The sequence below is a fragment of the Sycon ciliatum genome, chromosome 10 (assembly GCF_964019385.1).
Source record: "Sycon ciliatum chromosome 10, ocSycCili1.1, whole genome shotgun sequence".
NCBI classification, from domain to species: Eukaryota; Metazoa; Porifera; class Calcarea; order Leucosolenida; family Sycettidae; genus Sycon; species Sycon ciliatum.
This window is the reverse complement of record NC_088652.1, coordinates 1,193,803-1,219,277: the sequence shown is the minus strand read 5'-3', so window position 1 is coordinate 1,219,277 and position 25,475 is coordinate 1,193,803. Positions and strand designations below refer to the sequence as shown.

The window sequence follows — 25,475 nt, the reverse complement described above, 5'->3', positions numbered from 1 at the left end:
ATCAGAACAATTTGCCATGCCCTAACTTGTTTTCTGATATTCCCTTCTCTTCACACTTTTTAAGACCAAAACCTGATTGTCAATGTTATAAAACTTTTTGAAATGGACCATATTATTAGCAGTGCATATTATTAGCACTGCAGGCAGCGATGAAGACATTAGAACAATAGGAGAGGAAGTATTAAAAAGCGGTAGTGATGACGTATGCAATAATCTGCAGACAAAGTGAATGACACACGGAAAGTTGGGTGTGGTCCTCGAAAGAGTGCTCAATGCACCGGGGTGCAGAGCTTCATACAAAAGGAATAGAATACGAAGCTTGGGTTGGCTGTGACTCCGAGTTTCACGCCTATGGCGATCATCAGACAGCAATGATTACAAAAACTCAATGAACTCGGAGTCACAGCCAACCCAAGCTTCGTATTCTATTCCTTTTGGACAAAGTGAATGATATTGGCCAGAGTGCTCTCTCCATTTATGAGGTTTTGTGGGTGATATTTATTGATGTGATATCTTTCTGTGGATGACGGTGTTAAGAGTTCTCTCTCTATTTTATGTGCGTGTAACACTTCGTCTCTTGATCACCCCCAGACCTTAATGAATGTGCCACAGACATTCACAACTGCCATGCCGGTGCTAGGTGTAAAGACACAGTCGGTTCATACACCTGTGAATGTAAAGTTGGTTTTACAGGAAACGGTGCCAATTGCCAGAGTAAGTGGCTACAAATAATGTCTCTACACACGAGTTTCATGCTGAAAAGCAATCATCCAGAAACTTTGCTTTGCTTTTCAGAATGAAAGTTGTGAGCAGAGAACTTTTTTTAATCAATTTTTGTTCCACCGGATTTTGGTTTGTCCTGAACTCTGCACTCCGTGTATTGAACACTGTGACTGGTAGTCAAGGTTCTTCTATCAACAAAAGCTCTATGGCGAGAATTGATGTTTTTGTGGATGCTGGCTGGTTGGTCATGTGATATCTTTTACCGTCAGGCGAAATAGCACGTCATAGTACATTTGAGATCAGCGGGAAGAAGATGATATCATCTTCTGTGGTTCCATACCTAGCATGTACGTCTGAACCATCCTGCAAAGTTTGAATGGCGTAGGTTGAGCGATCGCTCCGCGAAACATACTTTTTGAAATTCTCTTCATAGTATATCTTCCACCATTGAAATTTCGAATTTCTTTCTGAGAGGGGTGGCTTGCAACCTCGATATGGCTTGTTCCAGGCATGTTTTGGAGCCATCTTCTGTTGAAGTAGTGGCGGGGATCTGCCCTGCAACTGCTACAACAAAAAATGATTCGATCTGAGAAAGGGTGAGACCGCGAATCTCGGTTGTGTAGTATTATTCTCAATATGGACTAGGAGACATGGACGAGTAAACTAATAAGGAGCAAGAAATGTACAACCAGTAGTGTCATGTCCTGGACATGGACCATATGTATGTAGTGCGCATGCTCGCACGTGAGCTGGGTCTTTTCGGATATGGAGTCTGAGATGTACTGAAATCTGTAATGGCCTCAAGTGTGTGTGTGATCGAGCTGGATGAGTCCGAGTAGAACCCACCTGGGGTAGGACACAACAACTGGCGACGAAGATATGGCTCGGATATCATCGCTTCAGCCATTTACCGGCGGCGACTTTGAAGAGTTTGAGGAAAGACTTGAATTATATTTCTTTGCCAATGGTATTGGAGCCGTGGCTGTTCGGCCAATGCTGCAGACAAGTTGGCTGCCAGCAAGAAAAGGAAGGCTGTATTAGTGAGTTTGCTGTCTGCGAAAGTCTACTCGATTTTGAGGAGCCTCTGTCTGCCAGCGAAAGTAGCTGACAAGAAACTGTCGGAGATTTGCGATCTTTTGAGGAAGTATTTTCAACCTGCAATTTCGCAAGTTTCGGCGACGTTCAATTTCCATCAGTTGAAGCAGAAGGAAAATGAGTCGACTGCGGATTTCATCATTCGTCTGAAGAGATTGGCTGTGAGGTGTGAGTTTGCTGATCACCTCGATCGAGCGCTTCGAGACCAGTTTATTGCTGGCTTGAGCAGCTCATCCACTCGAAATTTCTTATTGACGAAAGAAGATACTTCGGCACAGTCGTTCAATGACATCGTCAAACTAGCTTTGACTCAGGAATCGGCTGCGCGCGCGGCCGTACAGCTGACTTCTCAGCAGGAAGTGCACAAGGTGAATCACCGGCCAGTGGAATCGCGTTCGCAGGCGCAGTCTGGTGTTTCTCGTCAATCTCATCAATCTCGAGAGCAGAGATTATGCTACCGCTGTGGGTCTACTCAACACTTGGCGGATAAGTGCAAACACAAGGCCACTGAGTGTCGTCACTGCCACAGGAAGGGGCATTTGGAGCGTGTTTGTCGGCAGAAATCCACGTCAGGCGCGTCGGTGCACAATGTTGTGACTGATGACGCAGGTGAGCATGAATCTCTTGATCTTGAGTGCATGCCAATGTTCCACATTTCGGATCAGGGCGAATTGAAGAGCAAATCTGTGCCCTCCTACAAATTGGAAATTGCTGTGAATGATGTTCCTGTTGTAATGGAAATCGACACGGGCAGTGGCATTTCAATCATTTCTGTCCATGATTTTGAGTCACTTGGAGTGTCTCATACAAATTTAACCAAACCGAGTGTACGCATGACCGGTTTTTCTGGGGCAGAAATCAAATGTATTGGTGAAGGGAAGTTCAATGTCAGCATTGATGGTGTGGAGAAACCAACACTACTCCGTGTGGTGGATAATGGTGGTCGGTCATTGTTGGGCAGGGATATGTTGTCCCAATTTACTCTACCGTGGAAACAGATTGTCAATGTCAATCATGTTCAAATGGATGGTAGGAGGAGAGCTCTCATTGAGGAATTTGAGGAGCTATTCCATACGACTCAGGTTGGCAAGCTGAGGTCGGCTCAAATCACCCTGAGAGTGGATGATTCTGATCCAATTTTCCACAAGGCGCGTCCCGTACCGTTCTCTATCACGGAGAAGGACGAGGAGGCTTTGGAGAAATTGGAAGCAGAGGGAGTTATTCGCAAAGTTGAGCACTCCAAATGGGCATCGCCTACTGTGCCAGTACTGAAATCGGATGGTAGTATCCAAATTTGTGCTGATTACTCTCGCTCAATCAATGCCAAGTCTGATTTGGAGCACTACCCGCTACCTACTATTGAGGAAATGTTAGCGAAATTGTCGGGGGGAGATAAATTCACCAAATTGGATCTCTCCCAAGCCTATCACCAACTGGAGCTTGACCCAGCTTCTCGGCCGTACACGACAATCTCTACTCACAAGGGGTTGTATGAATACGTGAGATTGCCGTTTGGCATTCACTCGGCAGTGGCAATTTTCCAACGCACAATGGAATCCATATTGGCAGATCTGCCTGGGTGCATCGTCTATGTGGATGACATCCTGATTACTGGGAAGGATGAGGATGAACACCACAACAACCTGATGAGGGTACTCCGTCGCCTACAGGAGGTCGGGATGAAACTTAATCCCAGTAAGTTTCATTTCATGATGGATGAGATTTCCTACCTGGGTCACACGATTTCTAGTGCTGGTGTGGCTCCCACAGCGGATAAGATCGAGGCAATGCGGGACGCTAAGGCTCCTTCGAATGTTAACGAGCTTCAATCATTCATTGGAACGGCGAATTTCTTGCGACGGTTCATACCTCATTTCGCAACAATAATGGTACCTCTGTACAATCTGGTGAAGAAATCTGCTGAATGGCAATAGGAGGAAAATGAGCAGAATGCATTTTCTCGAATCAAGGCTGCACTGTGTTCCAGTGAAGTACTCATTCACTATTCCTCGGAGAAAGATCTGATCCTTCAAACGGATGCTTTGGGCATTGGTCTCGGTGCGGTAATGTTTCAGAAGGACGAATCGGGCGAGCTTCGTCCTGTAGCGTACGGGTCTCGTGTTCTCTCGTCGGCGGAGAAGAACTACTCCAATATCGAACGGGAGGCATTGGCGTTGGTGTTTGGAGTTACCAAATTTCGTCAATATCTGTTGGGACGGACGTTCATGCTGAGAACGTATCATCAGCCATTACTCAAATTGTTCGGCTACACAGAGAAAGTGCCTACTCTGGTATCTTCGAGGCTGAAAAAATGGAAGATGGTTTTGTCGGCATACAACTACTCAATGGAGTACATTCCGGGCAGAAAGAATGTATTTGCGGACTATTTGTCGCGCAAGCCAATGAGTGGCGATCCTACTCGTGATGAAATGATTGAACAACAGGTGTTGTTTGTTCAAGAAGAATCTGAAATCATCAGGGCTGCTACTGTAGCGGCGGAAACGAAACGGGATGTCGTCCTGAAGAAGGTACTCCATTTCACGATTAATGGTTGGGAGGAAGTGTCAGAGCCAGAGCTCTTTCCTTACTTCGCTAAACGGTGGGAACTGTCAGTGGAGGACAACATCCTTTTATGGAAAGGAAGGGTGGTCATGCCTGACTCCCTGAGAGTAATCCTCCTCAACGACCTACACTCAGAACACTCTGGGGTAGTGAGAATAAAACGGTTGGCTCGGAGATACGTTTGGTGGCCTAAAATCGACGAAGATATCGAGTCGACGGTCAAGCAGTGTGCCCTATGTCAACTCAATGCCAAGAATCCCCCAAAAGAGTTTGCAACTTGGACATGGCCGGCAGGACCGTGGCAGAGACTGCATCTCGACTTTGCAGGACCGTTTCTTGGCAAAATGTTCCTGGTATTGTTGGATGCGTACTCCAAGTACATTGACGTTATTCCGTCGTCCCATGCTACGTCAGCGTCAACAATAATGGCTTTGCAACGCGTGTTTGCTATTTTCGGCCTGCCAAACCATATCGTCACGGATAATGGGTCACAGTTCACAAGCGACGAATTTCAAACGTTCTTGCGGAAGAATGGAATTCATCACACGTGTACCGCTCCTGGCCATCCGGCCACCAATGGAATGGCAGAACGGTACGTGGGGTTTTTCAAGAGCAAAAATTGATCTCAGCATCGAGCGTACGGTATTTTATATTCAGAAAATCCCAAAGTGTCTCTGTGTGGCCGTCCTATGCCACGAGAAACTCCAATCAGGCTCCTATGTCCTCTGCCTTCATGATTGAATGTCCACTTTGTTTGAACAACGAATGCAACAATCGAGGACGGCTTTGCAATGAAAAATACAGCTATACTGGAGCTGAAAAAAAGAAGAAAAAAACGTGCTCAGGATGAGACTCGAGTACACGCATACTCTCCCAGCAGGTGAAACGCAAATTTTTGCGAAAAATGCGTGTCACCGACTGACCAGTAATTTCGCCTGACGTGCTTCTTAATCTATACTACATTATCCTCTCCGTTCTAACTCCCTTCTGTGACTGCTTTTTCTCCCCTCTCCTCCTCTAAGTCTTCTACTTGTGAAAAGACACCATTGCCTGTTTGGCTGAACGACTATAAATAACATATCTTACTGTGAATGACATTGTCCAGACTGCTCAGTCTATTTGTGTGTGTGTGTGTGTGTGTGTGTGTGTGTGTGTGTGTGTGTGTGTGTGTGTGTGTGTGTGTGTGTGTGTGTGTGTGTGTGTGTGTGTGTGTGTGTGTGTGTGTGTGTAACGCTTGGTATGTTGATCACCCCAGACATTAATGAATGTGTCATCGCACCCAACCCCTGCCCTGCGCATGCTACGTGTCAAGACATAGAGGGTTCATACAAATGTGAATGCTTTACTGGATACTCCAGAGATTGTACTGGCACCTGCAGCGGTAAGTTGGTAGAGAGTGGCATGTCATTTGTATGTTTTGATTACACCATCCAATTATGTTGTGTCTATGGTGCGAAATTTGATGCGCTATTATTTCCGCAAGCTGTTGTCTTTGGTCTTGCTGTGTTGTCCGGTCCGGTGTCTTATGTGGCCTGATGCAAGTATGAGTATGGTGTGAAGTGCGCCAGATATGGAGCGTAGTGTCTGAAGGAGTATGTGGTGTGGATGGCGTGATCAGTGGCAAATATGGTGTGTGTGGTGCATGTTTGAGTACATGTTGTTAGAGATGGTGAGATTTTGCTTCCGTCTGTGAGAGTACGCGTGTCTACTAGGGGTTCGGCGTGCATAGGTTATGCAGAGCATGCCCTGTGAAAGTAAGGCGTGGGTGTGAGAGAGTGAGAGAGAGAGGTGTTATTCGTCCACGATGTCGTAGTCTTGGTTCTGGTTACGTGTATCGTACGTACTGGTCTCTCATTGGTCGTTTCGATCTGTTTTCGCTCTTTAGCCTGTTTGTAACTGTTTGCTTCACCTGCACTGTTATCAATAACTATTTAATTTGTTTCACTACTTGAGCCAACACACTCAATAAATCTGAATAGGTGCAATTGTTTAGAACAAAATCATTTCGCTCAAAACTGATACTTCACTGTTGAGCATTCAAGTCACACATTTTGGAGACAACCAGAAAAGCGAGAGCAGGCAATTGCAGAGCCTGAAGTCATCTAGGTCCTGAATACCGACAGTTCAGTGGAACAGGTAAGTAAATACCGTACTCGTGCCATTATTGCCCCTAGGGCACTACTTTCAATGTCCATCACAGGTTGGGCACTATTCAAGAGAGGGCACTACTTTCCCCAGTGCTGGTACATTCTACGTCGTCCCGTATAAACCAAACTATCACCACTACACAAAGTAAGAAACAATTCAATGACATGGACAAGAACATTACCAAAAGAGCACCAAACGTCAACATGCACTTGGTTGCAAGCAAGGAGGGGGGGGGGGGGGATATCAAGAGAGGGCTGTATTTTTTTCCACTGGTTTTTAGAGACTGGGGCACTATTCGAGATAGGGCTTTTTATTGCGTGAGTACGGTAGCTGCAATTTTCTTTTTTTGGACCCGCCCTCTTAGGATTGCAAACATGTGTGGTTCAGAAGTGCTGTATGATTGGCAGCTGGCCATTCAGGCAGCATTGATTTCTGGACATGCATGTACAAAACTTAATACTCGCGTTTCATAGCTCGTGAAGATGTTGCCCCAAGACTAGCTGCGGCGTTACCTCTTTAGACATCCACCTTCTGGGCAAAGGCAGGAGCCAGCTCCGTAAGCATCTGAGAAAGCATAATGATAATTACACTGTGCATTAAGTCTCTGGTTTGCCCAGTGACCAGCCCTTCTTTTGTGTCTGCAACATAATAATTTTTGTCGATGTACACATACCAGTCGCTCAGCGGGTCGACATTCGGATTTTCCTGACAGTCTCTCTTACTCAATCTCTTACTATAGTCATCAAAAGTATCCTGTCAATTTTCAGACAAACTCAGCGATATTCCCAACAAATAAATAATAATTATTGCTCTCGCAAACTATCAGTACCACTTTGCTTGGGGAGCAATTCTCTGAAACTAAAATTAATTCACCAAACTTGAAACTGCATTGTTTAAAATAAAGACAACCGCTCAATCAAAAAAAGACTTTTCATGAGCCAACTCACTGCACACCGAACAATTTCATGTCATGTTTTGATGATTGATATCCAGTACACATGTGCTGTTTTTTTGCTGGCCAGAGTCTGCATTGCAACACGATGCTATACATGTTTCCTCAAGTTCCCTGAGTGGCGTAATGCGCATCAACAAATTTTCTGACTGCTTTTCATCTTGTTGCAGTCCGGGATAGTTGCTTCATAACTCGCTTCCATGTGATTTCTTCTATTTTAACCTTTTCTGTGCTGATGACGTCTATAGACGTCAAGCGCGCTGCACGCCAAACGACTAATGATGTCTATAGACGTTATGAGATTTGCGCAGTGACATCGCAGTGCATAGATCAGTGTACAAACTTCCGTAACTCCGTCAAAAATAAGTCTATCGATACACCGTTGGAAAGGTATTGAGCTCAGATTTCCAGTAATATAAAGTTTTCGCGATAGGAGAAAGATTGACGGAGCAGCGACGGTGTGAACACAGAATTCACGGCATTGAGCGATCGTGAAATTTTTTGTTCATGCGTTCGCAGTTTTCTGTTGCGTGCCAGGGAAGCACGTGGATCTCAGCTTTGCAGAGCAGTTTGAATTGTGAAAATCGCCGGAACTAGAACAAGAAACCGAAAAAGAATGTGAGATCGAGTTCCTGTGCCTTTCAGAGGCACTGTGAATTAGTTTCGAGAGGATGTAGAAGTTGCACCGCCGTGCATATTAAGATGAGAGTTACCAGGATGCATTTGCTTGTTCCTGATCTTTCCAACAAGCTCAGGATGACGAAAATTCATCAAGGTGAACTGAATTGAGAGAAAAATTCGTTCGCACCTGTGCGCGAAAACTACACCAGGAGAGTCAGTGCGCTGGAAAGGCAGTTTGCTGGAGTAAATGGGGCCAGCACGGAAAGAGTTTTAAACAAACTTTGTAAGAAGAAAAGAGGACCACCCGTGTCTAACAAACTACCGTATTTCCCCGTAAGTTAGTTCTCCCCAATGACTTAGTACCCCCCCCCCCCCCTACAAAAAATACACTTTCCACCGCCGAGGTTATCACCCCAAAAGACAGTCCCCCCCCCCCCCCGAAAGATAGTAAGTTCGTACCCGTCCTACATGTACAGACACCGTACAGTACATACATCATATGCACAGACACTAGAGTTGCGCAGGCTTCCCACCGCATGTCATTTACCCCCGATAAAAAGTACTCCCCGAAAGATAGTGCCACCCCCGAAAGTTAGTCCTCATGTGGCTGCTAAGTTGGAAAGTTAGTACGTACTAACTTACGGGGAAATACGGTATGTGCCGAGGATTTAGGTTGTGTGGGGGATATTTGTTGATGTGATTGCTTACTGTGGGTGACGTTGTCCAGAATAATCTCCCTTTTTTATATGTGTATTATGCTTGGCCTCTTGATCACCCCAGAAATTGATGAATGTATTAATGCACCATGTTATGCAAACGCCCAATGTACTAATACACCGGGTTCGTACACCTGCACATGTCATAACGGTTATACAGGTAACAGTACCTACTGCAAAAGTAAGTTGGTAGAGTGTGCCATATCATCTGCATGTTTCCATACCTCTCTCAATCATGTCGCGCCTGAACTCTATGTATCTATCCATCCATCTACTGTTGTATCATGAATCATGATGTATTGTTTTCCTGTGTGATGGCATTCCCCAAACTGTCTCATCCCGTCGCGTGTATGTTTTTGTGGATGCTGGGTGGTTGTTCATGTGATATCTTACTGTCCGCGCTGCGTGCTCAGAGCAGTGTCAGAGCGTGTTCAGAGCAGTGTCAGACTAGTATTTGAGTGGCAAGCGTATTGATCATGATTAAAGGTTGAGTGTAATCACATGTTACAACTTACTGAATTTGCCGTTTGATCTTCATTGCACAGCTCTGTTGTATTTCTCTTCTTCTGCTAGTTCTTTCTCTTCTGTCTGTTAGCGCTTACTGTCACCCAGCGCTAGGTGCAAGCACCCCCTGGCAGCTACATACTACATTGTTCTACTTGATAAAAAAAAATTTTTTTTAAGTATTATTCTTCGTTGTGTTATTTTCGTTTCTTTCTTGCCATGTGCCAGCTGCCGAAGTGTGCAGTCGCAGCAGCGCCAATTTTGAATTATGTCCTCATTGATCATGTGAGATCAAGTGCAATTGTTGCTAGCGCTAGATCCGCGAATCTGGTAGTGGTACGCATGCATACATGTAGCGTGACATGCCTGTGATAGTTTTCTGTGATCTGCTGTTTGCACTGGAATCGCACTTGTACTTTTGACCTCTTCACACTTCTCTTTTTGGCTATGCGTGTCGTGAACTTCTCCGCGAACGTTTCAGCTGATCCCGCGCGGGGTTCTCATGCACCGTGCGGCGCAGTGCGGAATTTTGGACTTGTTTCTTTTCTTGTATCCTTTTCTGGTTTCCTAGCACCTTTTCGGGACTGTTCCTCTGGGCAAGAGGTAGCCTTGTCTTGGTGGCTTTTCTTGTTCATGATGGAGTTTTTCTTTGGTGCTCGTAGAGTCTGTTTCATCTTTCTAGTATTATTATCAAATTTACACTATCGTCATACTAAGCACAGCTTTGGAGTGTTTTGGAGTGTTGGCGAAATTACACTTGCTGTGAATGACGTTGTCCAGAGTGCTCTGTCTATTTTATGTGTGTGTGTGTGTGTGTGTGTGTGTGTGTGTGTGTGTGTGTGTGTGTGTGTGTGTGTGTATGTGTGTGTGTGTGTGTGTGTGTGTGTGTGTGTGTGTATGTGTGTGTGCGTGTGTGTGTGTGTGTGTGTGTGTAACGCTTGGTATGTTGATCACCCCAGACATTGATGAATGTGTCATCGCACCCAACCCCTGCCCTGCGCATGCTACGTGTCAAGACACAGAGGGTTCATACAAATGTGAATGCATTGCTGGACTATCCAGTGATAGTAATGGCGCCTGCAGCGGTAAGTTGGTAGAGAGTGGCATGTCATTTGTATGTTTTGATGACACTATCCAATTCTGTCGTGTCTATGTTGCGAAATTTGATGCGCTATTGTTTCCGCAAGCTGTTGTCTTTGGTCTTGCTGTGTTGTCCGGTCCGGTGTCTTATGTGGCCTGATGCAAGTATGAGTATGGTGTGAAGTGCGCCAGATATGGAGCGCAGTGTCTGAAGGAGTATGTGGTGTGGATGGCGTGATCAGTGGCAAATATGGTGTGTGTGGTGCATGTGTGAGTACATGTTGTTAGAGATGGTGAGATTTTGCTTCCGTCTGTGAGAGTACGCGTGTCTACCAGGTGTTCGGCGTGCGTAGGTTATGCAGAGCATGCCCTGTGAAAGGAAGGCGTGGGTGTGAGAGAGTGAGAAAGAGGTGCTATTCGTCCACAATGTCGTTGTCTTGGTTCTGGTTACGTGTATCGTACGTACTGGTCTCTCATTGGTCGTTTCGATCTGTTTTCGCTCTTTAGCCTGTTTGTAACTGTTTGCTTCACCTGCACTGTTATCAAGAACTATTTTAGTTTGTTTCACTACTAGAGCCAACACACTCAATAAATCTGAATAGGTGCAATTGTTTAGAACAAAATCCTTTCGCTCAAAACTGATACTTCACTATTGAACATTCAAGTCACACATTTTGGAGACAACCAGAAAAGCGAGAGCTGGCAAACGCAGAGCCTGCAGTCACCTAGGTCCTGAATACCGACAGTTCAGCTTTAAAGTGGAACGGGTAAGTAAATACCGTCTGCCATCTTTATAAATGGGTTGTCATCCTTGAATGTGGGTGTAAAGGTGGAAACAACCAAACCATCAAATATTTTCCATGTTTTGCCTCTGACCTGTGTTGCTAGATCCATTTGGATGTGATCGGCCAGTTTTACAAAAGGCAACTTTTCCGGTAAATTCCTCCAATACCAAACTGAATATCCTGCACGCAGTTTGTGACTCCGGCTTTGAATCTAGTGGTCCATCTAACCCTCAGGCAACTTGCCACAGTGATGGCACGGTAACAGTGCAAGGCAGATGTGGTAAGATATTCCTGTGGGTTTCTGATGAAGATTGTAGTGAGCGTAGATTGAAGTCTCACACTTGTAACGGAATCTCAGCCATTCCGTTCCCCGGGACGCAGGACACAAAGGACAAGTCTGGTTTGTTACATTATTTATATTGACAAGACGGAAATGGAGATAACACTCAAAGGGACGAACAAGAAGACTGACAAAGGGACTCTCGACTACAAAATCGCGCATGCTCATGTCACACATGCACGCGACTAGACGAGACAGTTTGGGGAATGCCCTCACACAGGAAAACAACACATCATTCACAACACCTGCCCCCTTGCTGACATTCCACAAAATAATAAACCGATACCACGTTCCACATGCACAACAGCAAAAGGAACCACAGCAGAACAGAAAAACGAAAACCAACCATCAGCCTAGAGCCGACGCTCTACAACCAGACAGACTTACCAGGCCACGCCACACAAGGCCAACCAAAACACGGGAGCCGAAGCTCCAACAAAATAACAACATGCGCACAGCCGCACCAAATAAATCTACAACAAAAACAATGGAGAACAACAGAACGAATACAAGAGCAACAGACCGACACCAACCAAACTGAAACAACACAGCAACAAGCAACGAACTGAACAGAGAGAGAACAACACAGCGAGCAAGACAAGACGAACAACAAGGACGACACACAGTCGGTGACGCCAGACTCGTCCACTGTCCTCTGGCGAGCCACGGCCACACGCTCCGTCGCGGTTCCTGCCGTCTCAGGCTCCAGTCCACAGTGACTGTTCTAGTCCATCACCTTCTCTGCCTCCTCTCCGCGTCGTCTTCCGCTCCCACCAGCTCTTCACCTCCTCCGCTCCCACGCTCTGTTTACTTCAAAGTAACAGTTACTTCGTTGTTGACGACGACGAGCAGACTCATTACAAACTAACTCATCCTCTGCGTCCCGGGTTTCGGCACCACGTTGTAACGGAATCTCAGCCATTCCGTTCCCCGGGACGCAGGACACAAAGGACAAGACTGGTTTGTTACATTATTTATATTGACAAGACGGAAATGGAGACAACACTCAAAGGGACGAACAAGAAGACTGACAAAGGGACTCTCGACTACAAAATCGCACATGCTCATATCACACATGCACGCGACTAGACGAGACAGTTTAGGGAATGCCATCACACAGGAAAACAACACATCATTCACAACACACTTGGTCCACGTCATCAATATAGTCACTCATCTTTCGAACTTAGTCTTTAGATAGTCCAAGGTTCGAGTCCTGTTGGGTCTGGCTATTTTTTCTCTTTTTCTGGCAGTTCACTTCCCCGACTGATCCTTTGAATTTGAAGTTCTCCCTATCCTTTCAAAAAACAATTATCGCGTTCTTTCACCTCTGGTAGTACGTTCCAGAAAATGACTGTGATTGGTCCCCTGGGAGGAGAGAAAAGACCAAAGTGCCATCAGTATGTGTGGCACTTGTTGTGAGCTGCCTTTGGAGTGTAAAACTTGCCAGCACCTTCTAGGTTCAGCCTTGTCCCCTAGCTCGGTGGTTAGAGCATTGCTCATGACAAGCAAGGTCCCGGGTTCGAGTCCTGGTGGGTCTGGAGATTTTTCTCTTTTCAGGCAGTTCACTTCCCTGACTGATCCTTTGAATTTGAAGTTCTCCCTATCCTTTCAAAAAATTAATAAATCAACTCGTCATTGACCTTGCCACTACGGCGAACAGTTTGGCCATGGGGGGGGGGGGGGGGTCGACTACAAGAAGGCGTATGACATGGTTCCTCACGATTGGATTGAGCGCTGTTTGGAGCTGTTTGGCATACACGAATTCATACGCAGACTTATGACTGTTAGCATGGCTCAGTGGAAGCTTAACCTTTTGAACGGCACCAACAACTTGGGATCGGCGGGCATTCAGCGTGGGATTTTCTAGGGTGATTCCTTATCCCCACTGCTGTTCGTCATCTGCCTCATACCTATCACCATGGTCTTAAGGAAGGCTGACACAGCCTACTGTTTCAAGGATCAAAACCGAACCAAGCTCATCCATCTATGGTACATGGATGACATCAAGCTGTATTCAAAGAAGGAAAAGGTGTTGCGATCTCTTGTTCACACTGTTCATGGCTGTAGTCAAGACATTGGCATGCGGTTTGGTGTGGCAAAATGCGCGACCGTTGTACTAAAGGCAGGAAAGCATGCAGCCTGACCGCTCTATCAGGTCCTATTGCCTGACCGCTCTATCAGGTCGCTGCGACCAGAAGAAACCAGAAAAACGCACAAATTTCTTGAAGCTGGAGGTGTGTATGAGGACGAAAATCCTGCAGGAGTGCAAGTGGCATGTGCGACGAGTATTCTGCTCAGCTCTAAATGGTCACAACATCATCACAGCCATCAACACCTGGCTTTGATGCGGTATAGTGCTGGTATCTTGGCATGGACGCAAGACGAGTTGAAACCTGCTGACCGAAGAACGCGTAAGCTTATGACTAGGATCTCTCCATTCATGCGCTGCTGTAACCCGTATGTACGTCAGTCGCAAGGAGGGTGGACGTAGTTTGCAAAGTATTCATGAAGTTATCACCATGGAGAAAAGCAATCCGCAGCGGTATGTGCTTCAGTCAGACGAGGAACTGCTGAACGTTGCTGCGCCCATTGTGTGGCCACATCTGGATGCTCCCCTGGACTCCTCACATGTGGTGAAGTGTCGCCTTCAACAAGAACACCTCTTGGCGTGGAACCAGAAACCATGGCAAACAACTGACCAATGAGAGCACCTGGACTTGGCTGACAAAGGCTGGTCCCAAGAAGACCACAGAGAGCCAGATCATCGCGGTACAAGACCAGGCCTTGGCAACTCACCTGCTCAAGGTCCACATCTTCCATCCGGGCGGAAGCCCCCTGTGTCAAATGTGTGGGAAGGCAGCAGGTGAGTCAGTTGCCCATATCCTAGGACAGTGTTTAAAGCTCGCAGGACGGGAGCGCTTGGAGCGTCATAATCAGATGGCCTCTCTGGTCCACTGGTCACTCTGTCGTGTACATGGGATACCATGTGAAGACAAGTACTACAAGCACCACTGTGATCCGGTGCTTGAGCATACCAAGACCAATGCAACGGTACGGGCGCATCCTGCGCCCGAGGATAACGTGCCTGAAGCTAGAGATATTTCAGACGCCATCATATCTCCGCAGGACCAGAATATCATGATCCTGTGGGATTTCATCATCCGGTGCGATAGCTTCATTGAGCACCGAAGGCCTGGTATTGTTCTGGTTGATGGACCTGCCAAGAAGGCTCTGATCATTGACATTTCTGTACCTGGTGATCCATGCGTTGCTGAAAAGGAAGTTGAGAAACGTGCCAAGTATCAACTTCTTGCTCGCGAAATCCATCTGCTTTGGCAAGTTGCGACTTAGATTGTCTCTGTGGTAGTTGGGACTTTGTGCACTGGCAAAAGAATCCTCTCCTTTGCTCGACAGCTATCCTGCGTGATGTTCTTGTTTTGTAATGCTCGGGGGTGGGTGGTGAAGTTCTTTCGGTCAGAATTTCCTCCAAACCCTCTCGTGTTTCCTAAGATCGATATTTAAAAAAATGTTGTGTGTTTCTCTCTGTTGTTTACCTACCATCATATTTAATATCCATTATGGTGTATGCCCCCCCCCCCCCCTTGGTGGCTGGATGCTAGCCCGGCGGGTCCCAATCTACGGCCTTTCGCCGGGTGCTGATGGATAATGCCGAAATGAGATGAGATGGCCATTGTATCTTTGCTTGAATGTGTTTTCTGCAAGGCAACAGTAGAACTTATTATCAGCTGTGTCACCGTTCACATCAGCACAGTAGGCAATGCTGCTAGTGAGACGGTGACCGGTCCTAAGGCATTCAAGCTTGCCGCGCCAGTTGCATGTTTTTGCTTCTGCCAGCTGCTGGTCATGGCTAGCCTCTAGTATGTTGTGAAATGGTGACTTTTTTGGGAAATGCCTGTCAACTGCCAGTGGATGCTGAAAGGGGGATCGAACTACATAATTATGTCTAGACTTCCTTTTCTCTGCTCTGTCTCTTGGAGCATTCGTCCCTGGCCCCTCGATTTAGCTTCTGGCCAGTGCATTATTGTACATAGCTTTCGCGTCTGAGAATGCGGCCTGGTCGCGTCATCTATCTGACAGATGTCTACTGATCCCAAAGGGTCGTTATAACGAATTGTATGTACTAACGGATTATGTTGTAACCAGACCTGTAAACAGTTGTATAGACCACGTTTCGCCAGGGGATTTCAGATTTCTATTTGCTAACGGGTAGGGGTGAAAGCTGGCATTGAGATCCCGAGTTCGAGTACTCTGATTCTCACCGATCGAATATTCGAGTATTCTTCATCTCCCAAAAATTGCACACCAAGGGCCTTAAAATCACATGATACAACCCTGATTGAACCGAGTAGCAGTCATTTTTCTCGGGTATATTGGTTGGTGGGTCATTTGGGCTCTCTACTCGTGAGCAAATGTTCACCACACAGTCTGCACATCATTAGGGAGGTTCCGGAGTACGATTTTTCGTGCCAAAATCCGTGGAGGCGCTACGGATTTTTATACGTCGTTTTCGAGCAGTAAAAAGTTCCGGGGTACGGAACTTATGTGTTTGCCGTCATTGCCTAGGTTACGATCGCAAACACGTCACATTCCCGCGCTATGCCTTTTTATTTTGAAAATTTGTACCGAAATCAAAACTTCCCGCGAAAAATCGATGTTTCTCGTACCAAATTTGTACGCGAAAAATCTTTCTGCACCCGATGACGCAAAATCTCCATACGAAGCATGGTTCGTATGAAAGCCAGTCCACACGGATTCTCGTGCCGAAAAATCGTATGGAGCACGCCTGGAAAAAATCCGTGGCGCCCATACGGATTTTGGCACGGAAAATCGTACCCCGGAACCTCTCTAATATCTGCCGACTGCTGCTCTGAAACTGCAGATTTCTGTGGTGAATGCATGCACCATGTATGAACGAGTACTCTGATTTATTCCGAGTACGATTATTACTTTTCTAACCAAGCGAGTGCTCGAGTATTCGGTATAATTGCATACGGACCAACCACCACAATCTCAATCCCTTGACAAGACATGCAGAATCCCTGGATTTCTCTCAAAATCCCTGGATGGCACAAAAAGAAGTGAAAAAGAGCTTTTCCCGCCAAAAAAACGTTGGACTCTACAGCTGTGCGTACAGCACAGATCGACCCTAGGCCATAGGCTGTACGAGAGCTCGTAGACGTAGTGCAGTTTGATCAGTCGGCGCCCACCTGTCACTTTGTCAGTGCAGATCTTGCAGGGAGTAGTACAATACCCGGTATTGTACTACTCCCTGGTTCGAAGTGCGAATGAGCACCGTACATACCTTTGCAAAAATTTCAAAAAAACCGGGACATTCGGGCAGAAACCATGGAGTTTTCTAGAAAATCCTGTATCAGACAAAACTTTGGCTTTTCCGGGAGTTTGCTTGAAATCCCCGGGACCCCGGGAAGAGTGTTGATTTTCCGGGATTTTCCCGGGAAAAACGGGAGGGTTGGCCAGTATGTAATTGTTTCACCCCTACTAACGGGGTTTATGTACTAACTGGACTCGTTATAATGAGGGAGGACCTGTACATGGAAGAACTCTATGCGTTCTACGGGCTCCACCAGTACGTTACTCACGTCAGGCGAAATAGCACGTCATAGTACATTCGAGATCAGCGGGAAGAAGATGACGACGTCCACTAATTTAGTATCTGTGCACACGAATCTGCTGTGTGTGTTACTCTGTGTGTCAGCTATGGCATCATCGCCTGTGGTTCCATGCCTAGCATGTACGTCTGAACCATCCTGCAAAGTTTAAATGACGTAGGTTGAGCGATCGCTCCGCGAAAGTTACTTTTTGAAATTCTCTTCATAGTATATCTTCCACCATTGAAATTTCGAATTGAAAGTTGAGTTGAAAGTTGAAACAGTGGCGGGAAGCTGCCCTGCAACTGTTCCAACAGGAAATTAATCAATCCGAGAAAGCGCGAGTCCACGAATCTCGGTTGAATATTGAGTATTTCAAGCCTTTTCACGACGAAGATGGAGTTCTTTTTGGAGATGGACGTCGCGGCAAAGGACATGGTGTCCGACTTCTGGCGTCTGGTGAAGCCAGGGATCATTTGTCCAGTCAGGTCGGCAGCCTAACCGTCGGTAAGCTTGTGTTTTTATGTCTACTGATCCCAAATGGCAGACTCCTGATAACGGCTGTGGGAATGGGCAGAGTGACTGACAGGGCATCTACATGTAGTTTAGGGTATCATTCGGCTTCTGATACGCAATGAATCGCCCAGTGGGCAAGTGAAATGCATCACCTAGGACGTCAACGGCCATTAGGTTAGCTTGGATAGGGATTCGTAGCCTGAGCAAAGTAAAGATACAACGACTATCTCCCCTCATTCCATCATGAACGATATGAGAAGTGCACTGAGCCGTCCAAGTACAGGGGGGGAGGGGGGGGGGGGGGGAGTTGAAGAGAGCAGGCAAGCCGCTCCCAATTGCATGGTGAACCACCCGGTCTCCGAGAGTATGTTCAAGCTCAAGCAAGAAGTGTGACCTCTGCCTCATGGAGAAGCTTTTCACATCCCTGTGCAGATAAGGCCAGTTACCAAGACACTCTCTCAGGTTTACGTGCATGATCCGTTAGACGAAGCTTGCTGCTGGGTTGCCTCAAACAAAGCTGCAATCTCGAGACAGGTACCCAAAGTTAGTTTTGGATCTGATAACAACTTCTTTTTCAACTCGACATCCACAATGCATGACACCACATGGTCTCGGATCATGTCGTCACAAGCGGAACCAAAATTACACAAGCGTTAAGCGGGCCTGGACGCGTAATCTTACAACAAACTGGCTCACCGACTCATTCTTAGCAAAGGTCATCTGGCGCAGCACGTGACGCTCGTATACAGGATGTGGCGCGGCCTTGAAATGTCCATTCAGTTTCCGTAACGTAACCTTGTACTCGTTGTCATCCGCAGGCAGAGCCGACGCCTGTGGATCTTCGAGGTCTTCGAATAAGTCCTGAACCTGTGTTCCGGCAGTATGCAGCAGTAACATTTTCAACCGTTTGTGATCTGTAATCCCTTGGCCTTCAGCCATGTAAGTAAAGCTTCGTAACCATTTCTTCCAACGAGAGGACACTTCTGCTGGCGTGCCCCGGTATTCGAAAACTGGAAGCCTGTGGGCTCCGCTCAGTTTACTACAAACGCTCATCTTCGTCGCCAATTGTTATAACGTACGCACCGCGGCAAGATTCATTCCATGCAACTTGCGAAGACTGATTTATAATGAGGTAAGACATTGTCACTCTTCGTCATGCATGCATCAAAGGAACGTAGAACGACACACATAGTGAACATAGATCGTAGATCGTACGGCAAATATTAATAATAGATCAATCTATAACAGGTCAACAAAGGTGGTGAAAAAATGGTATTATGATTCAATGCCCACCGTTCTTTTTCCCACAGGACATCATTGTAGTGCGCAGAAGAAATTCCTTTCTTATCATGGAACGAAGACATATAATGACGCTGTGCGCTTTTGCTCGAGCCATTACTCCCGCCTATTGAGTGGAGCGCTGTGGACTCAATGTTTATTTTATAAACCGGGCCACAGTGAGAGAATGTGGCTCGACCTGCCACACTTTGGTCAAGTCAGTACTGTGCAGTCGGGTAGCAGACCACAATGGGTATCTGAAGGGGAACTCTATACAACTGTTTGTGAATCGGGTAAGTGAACTATATGTTCAAGAGAATTATCTCAACTACAGTGTGTTCTTCACTCTACTTGTAGCTCATGTTTTGATGATTAATATCCAGTACACATGTGCTGTTTTTTTGCTGGCCAGAGTCTGCATTGCAACACGATGCTATACATGTTTCCTCAAGTTCCCTGAGTGGCGTAATGCGCATCAACAAATTTTCTGACTGCTTTTCATCTTGCTGCAGTCCGGGATAGTTGCTTCATAACTCGCTTCCATGTGATTTCTTCTATTTTAACCTTTTCTGTGCTGATGACGTCTATAGACGTCAAGCGCGCTGCACGCCAAACGACTAATGATGTCTATAGACGTTATGAGATTTGCGCAGTACATCGCAGTGCATAGATCAGTGTACAAACTTTCGTAACTCCGTCAAAAGTAAGTCTATCGATACACCGTTGGAAAGGTATTGAGCTCAGATTTCCAGTGATATAAAGTTTTCGCGATAGGAGAAAGATTGACGGAGCAGCGACGGTGTGAACACAGAATTCACGGCATTGAGCGATCGTGAAATTTTTTGTTCATGAGTTCGCAGTTTTCTGTTGCATGCCAGGGAAGCACGTGGATCTCAGCTTTGCAGAGCAGTTTGAATTGTGAAAATCGCCGGAACTAGAACAAGAAACCGAAAAAGAATGTGAGATCGAGTTCCTGTGCCTTTCAGAGGCACTGTGAATTAGTTTTGAGAGGATGTAGAAGTTGCACCGCCGTGCATATTAAGATGAGAGTTACCAGGATGCATTTGCTTGTTCCTGATCTTTCCAACAAGCTCAGGATGACGAAAATTCATCAAGGTGAACTGAATTGAGAGAAAAATTCGTTCGGACCTGTGCGCGAAAACGACACCAGGAGAGTCAGTGCGCTTGAAAGGCAGTTTGCTGGAGTAAATGGGGCCAGCACGGAAAGAGTTTTAAACAAACTTTGTAAGAAGAAAAGAGGACCACCCGTGTCTAACAAACTACCGTATTTCCCCGTAAGTTAGTTCTCCCCAATGACTTAGTACCCCCCCCCCCCCCCCTATAAAAAATACACTTTCCACTGCCGAGGTTATCACCCCAAAAGACAGTCCCCCCCCCCCCCCCGAAAGATAGTAAGTTCGTACCCGTCCTACATGTACAGACACCGTACAGTACATACATATACATGTACAGACACCATACAGTACATACATCATATACACAGACACTAGAGTTGCGCAGGCTTCCCACTGCATGTCATTTACCCCCGATAAAAAGTACTCCCCGAAAGATAGTACCACCCCCGAAAGTTAGTCCTCATGTGGCTGCTAAGTTGGAAAGTTAGTACGTACTAACTTACGGGGAAATACGGTATGTGCCGAGGATTTAGGTTGCGTGGGGGATATTTGTTGATGTGATTGCTTACTGTGGGTGAAGTTGTCCAGAATGATCTCCCTATTTTATGTGTGTATTATGCTTGGCCTCTTGATCACCCCAGAAATTAAATGTAGTGATGCACCATGTGATGCAAACGCCCAATGTACTGATACACCGGGTTCGTACACCTGCACATGTCATAACGGTTATACAGGTAACAGTACCTACTGCAAAAGTAAGTTGGTAGAGTGTGCCATATCATCTGCATGTTTCCATACCTCTCTCAATCATGTCGTGCCTGAACTGTATGAATCATGATGTATTGTTTTCCTGTGTGATGGCATTCCCCAAACTGTCTCATCTCGTCGCGTGTATGTGTGATATGAGCATGCAGGATTTTGTAGTCGAGAGTCCTTTTGTCGGTCTTCTTGTTCGTCTCTTCCAGTGTAGTCTGCTTTTCCGTAATGTCAATAATATTAATGTAACAAACGAGTACTTGTCCTTTGTGTCCTGCGTTCTGGGGAACGGAATGGCTGTGATTCCGTTACACGATCTACACGAAAAGGAGAAATAGGTCCAGTTTGGTGGTTGGTGCGACTTTGGCGATACTTGGGGAATGGTGTGTTGCTCCCCAAGTGGGAGCTGACACTATTCCTACCCTCCATTGAACCTTCCACTTGGCAAACCGGCAAGAAAGCACCACTCGCTGCTCAATACACATTGTTTCGGGGTATTCACCCCTCATCAGTTGAGCTTGACTAGGCTGAGGAAGATTGCGCCCGAAGAGCACCACTTATATAGTGCTCTTCAGGCACAAACATCACCAGAGATACAACCTTACAGAGACGATCCGTTCCCAGCGCGACAAACACCTCCTGAACACCAGGTAGCAGCGTGACTTAGTGTCGCTCATGGAGGTGCTGAACAATCTCTGAGGACCATTGGTCATTCACAATGTTGTTGCCTCCAAATCACCTAATTTGCAAGCCCACGCCGGGAAGAACAATGTGAAGAAGAGGTTGGTGCGACTCCAGCGATACTAGGGGAATTGTGTGTTGCTCCCTACTTGGGAGCTTGCGCTATTCCTGCCGACTTCAATTCTCACCTAACTGACTCACGACTGCCATCCAGAACAAAATTTTGAAGAACTCCGGATGAGACAAACGTCACGTGTTCAGTGTAAAGTTCTATCCTTGAGCTTACATGTATTACAAACACAGACACCAAAAAAAAGTAAATTATCGTTTCCGTTCCCGAAGGGAACTCACGACGGCCGCTACCACCCGGTAAACCCTAGCAGACACCAAACCTGCGGGATAAGTAGATTTTGACATTAATTCATTGGAAACATAAGCAACAAGTACAAAGAATGCAGATCACTCCAGAATATCATAACTGGATGGAAGGTAAAAACGAAACGTAATAATAGTAGGGAAACCCCCTCTATTCCCTTCTACTGATCTATAGTCCGGCCTCCACCAGCCCAATCTCTATCCTGTAGCAGAGAAAGGCTTGCGTTCTGGTCCATCACATAAAACTGAACATTGTCCCTGAACATCTCAGCAAGTATAATTGGTTTACTTTCGCACGGGACACTCGCAATGGCATAGTACTTCCCAGAGCTTTGTCAACTATGTTTACCAAATCCACTATCTTTTCTTAATATTCACATTGGCTCAAACTGCCCATGGAAATGAAGACAATATCCAATTTTAGACAGTCCAAAGAAGCCTTTTTTCTTTTTCTTTTTTGATTCCATCAGTTTGAGGGGCGGTGAAGACTGAAAATTCGGAAATTGTTGTTGAAGAAAATATGTCTGAAAAATATAAGTGGATCAATTTTCTGTAGCTTTGTTCTGCTGTCCTTTGTCAAATATGCGAATTTTTGGGGAAATCTGATCATAGGTTCTTTTGGAAAACTGTTATTGAATCCAATACACCACACCACCACATTGCGCTCTTGGCCAATCCAAACTCTGCACTCACATCACCATCACCACAGCGAGGATAATTCCGGTATATAGATTGAAACTGACCCTCCAGACAGCTGTTTCGCTCCTCCTGAGCTCATCAGTGGAGGCATATGATGTTGAATGAAAGAATAATAAGAATAAACTGATCTTTATAGGGCTAAATTGGCGCAATTGCGCTCATTCTGCATAGAAACGTGGCATACCCTAAGTGACAAAAGTGATAACAAGGTCAGGTGATAACGACACGCGCATAATGGCCGGGTCGTCGCTACTTCTTTTCAAAACTATTATTGTGTGGAAAATACGCAATATTTAAATGAAATTTCTATGTAGGAAATTATGTCAGAAACATATTTTTTGGATTGATTTTTGCAGCCTTTTTCCTGTCCATTGTCCATCTAATGTCCGAATTCTGTGGAAGTCTGACTCTCTGGAAACCTTGTACTTTGCAGACATTTAGGCTCGGAATCCACGGAATAATGCCGTGTCAAACGCCTTTGCAAAGATCGAAAAACACCTAACAACAGTCTGCTGGTCACGACGAAGGGCCACAATGCATGACAAATGAACTTGCACTGCAACAGGGTCAAAAGCGTGTTTTCTTCAAGTGACCATATAGTCCATGTGTAGTGAAGCTACCCTACACGTGACCCACATTTCCCATGTACACATGTTTTGCCCCAATAATTTCTATACACAAAAGCTCCAAATGAAAATCTGGTGGAACAAAAAGTGATTTTAATAATGTCTCTACTCACAAGTTTCATGCTGAAAAGCAATCATCCAGAAACTTTGCTTTGCTTTTCAGCATGAAATTTGAGAGAAGAGAACTTTTTTTAATCACTTTTTGTTCCACCGGATTTTGGTTTGTCCTGAACTCTGCACGCCGTGTATTGAGCATTGTGACCGGTAGTCAAGGTTCTTCTATCAACAAAAGCTCTATGGCGAGAATTGATGTTTTTGTGGATGCTGGGTGGTTGGTCATGTGATATCTTACTGTCCGCGCTGCGTGCTCAGAGCAGTGTCAGAGTAGTATTTGAGTGGAAAGCGTATTGATTGTGACAGGTTGAGTAGTATTTGAGTGGCAAGCGTATTGATTGTGACAGGTTGAGTAGTATTTGAGTGGCAAGCGTATTGATTGTGACAGGTTGAGTAGTATTTGAGTGGAAAGCGTATTGATTGTGACAGGTTGAGTAGTATTTGAGTGGCAAGCGTATTGATTGTGACAGGTTGAGTGTAATCACATGTTACAACTTACTGAATTTGCCGTTTGATCTTCGTTCCGCAGCGCTGTAGTATTTCTCTTCTTCTGTTAGTTCTTTCTCTTCTGTCTGTCAGCACTTACTGTCACCCAGCGCTAGGTGCAAGCACCCCCTGGCAGATTAATACTACATTGTTCTACTTGATAAATTTATTGTTCTCTCAAACGTATTATTCTTCGTTGTGTTATTTTCGTTTCTTTCTTGCCATGTGCCAGCTGCCGAAGTGTGCAGTCGCAGCAGCGCCAATTTTGAATTATGTCCTCATTGATCATGTGAGATCAAGTGCAATTGTTGCTAGCGCTAGATCCGCGAATCTGGTAGTGGTACGCATGCATACGTGTAGCGTGACATGCCTGTGATAGTTTTCTGTGATCTGCTGTTTGCACTGGAATCGCACTTGTACTTTGACCTCTTCACACTTTTCTTTTTGGCTATGCGTGTCGTGAACTTCTCCGCGAACGTTTCAGCTGATCCCGCACGGGGTTCTCATGCACCGTGCGGCGCAGTGCGGAATTTTGGACTTGTTTCTATTCTTGTATCCTTTTCTGGTTTCCTAGCACCTTTTCGGGACTGTTCCTCTGGGCAAGAGGTAGCTTGTCTTGGTGGCTTTTCTTGTTCATGATGAAGTTTTTCTTTGGTGCTCGTAGAGTCTGTTTCATCTTTCTAGTATTATTATCAAATTTACACTATCGTCATACTAAGCACAGCTTTGGAGTGTTTTGGAGTGTTGGCGAAATTACACTTGCTGTGAATGACGTTGTCCACAGTGATCTGTCTATTTTATGTTCGTGTGTGTGTGTGTGTGTGTGTGTGTGTGTGTGTGTGTGTGTGTGTGTGTGTGTGTGTGTGTGTGTGTGTGTGTGTGTGTGTGTGTGTGTGTGTGTGTGTGTGTGTAACGCTTGGTATGTTGATCACCCCAGACATTGATGAATGTGTCATCGCACCCAACCCCTGCCCTGCGCATGCTACGTGTCAAGACACAGAGGGTTCATACAAATGTGAATGCAATGCTGGTCTAACCAGAGATAGTACTGGCGCCTGCAGCAGTAAGTTGGTAGAGAGTGGCATGTCATTTGTATGTTTTGATGACAATATCCAATTCTGTCGTGTCTATGTTGCGAAATTGGATGCGCTATTATTTCCGCAAGCTGTTGTCTTTGGTCTTGCTGTGTTGTCCTGTCCGGCATCTTATGTGGCCTGATGCATATATGAGTATGGCGTGAAGTGCGCCAGATATGGAGCGTAGTGTCTGAAGGAGTATGTGGTGTGGATGGCGTGATCAGTGGCAAATATGGTGTGTGTGCGGTGCATGTGTGAGTACATGTTGTTAGAGATGGTGAGATTTTGCTTCCGTCTGTGAGAGTACGCGTGTCTACTAGGTGTTCGGCGTGCGTAGGTTATGCAGAGCATGCCCTGTGAAAGTAAGGCGTGGGTGTGAGAGAGTGAGAGAGAGAGGTGTTATTCGTCCACAATGTCGTTGTCTTGGTTCTGGTTACGTGTATCGTACGTACTGGTCTCTCATTGGTCTTTTCGATCTGTTCGCTCTTTAGCCTGTTTGTAACTGTTTGCTTCACCTGCACTGTTATCAATAACTATTTTAGTTTGTTTCACTACTAGAGCCAACACACTCAA

At 45.8% G+C, this 25,475-nt stretch overlaps 1 protein-coding gene across 1 annotated transcript in view; it reads left to right on the top strand.

The window, feature by feature from the left end:
* The window catches only part of LOC135825908 (fibrillin-1-like), a 289,285-nt gene that overhangs the window by 248,835 nt on the left and 14,975 nt on the right, over nucleotides 1–25,475 (top strand). Inside the window, exons 18-25 of the mRNA XM_065338544.1 lie at nucleotides 592–714; nucleotides 5,636–5,761; nucleotides 8,882–8,998; nucleotides 10,281–10,406; nucleotides 11,290–11,466; nucleotides 18,986–19,246; nucleotides 20,731–20,844; nucleotides 24,764–24,889. Coding sequence (XP_065194616.1) covers nucleotides 592–714; nucleotides 5,636–5,761; nucleotides 8,882–8,998; nucleotides 10,281–10,406; nucleotides 11,290–11,466; nucleotides 18,986–19,246; nucleotides 20,731–20,844; nucleotides 24,764–24,889 — 1,170 coding nt within the window. The remainder of the gene's footprint in view (nucleotides 1–591; nucleotides 715–5,635; nucleotides 5,762–8,881; nucleotides 8,999–10,280; nucleotides 10,407–11,289; nucleotides 11,467–18,985; nucleotides 19,247–20,730; nucleotides 20,845–24,763; nucleotides 24,890–25,475) is intronic.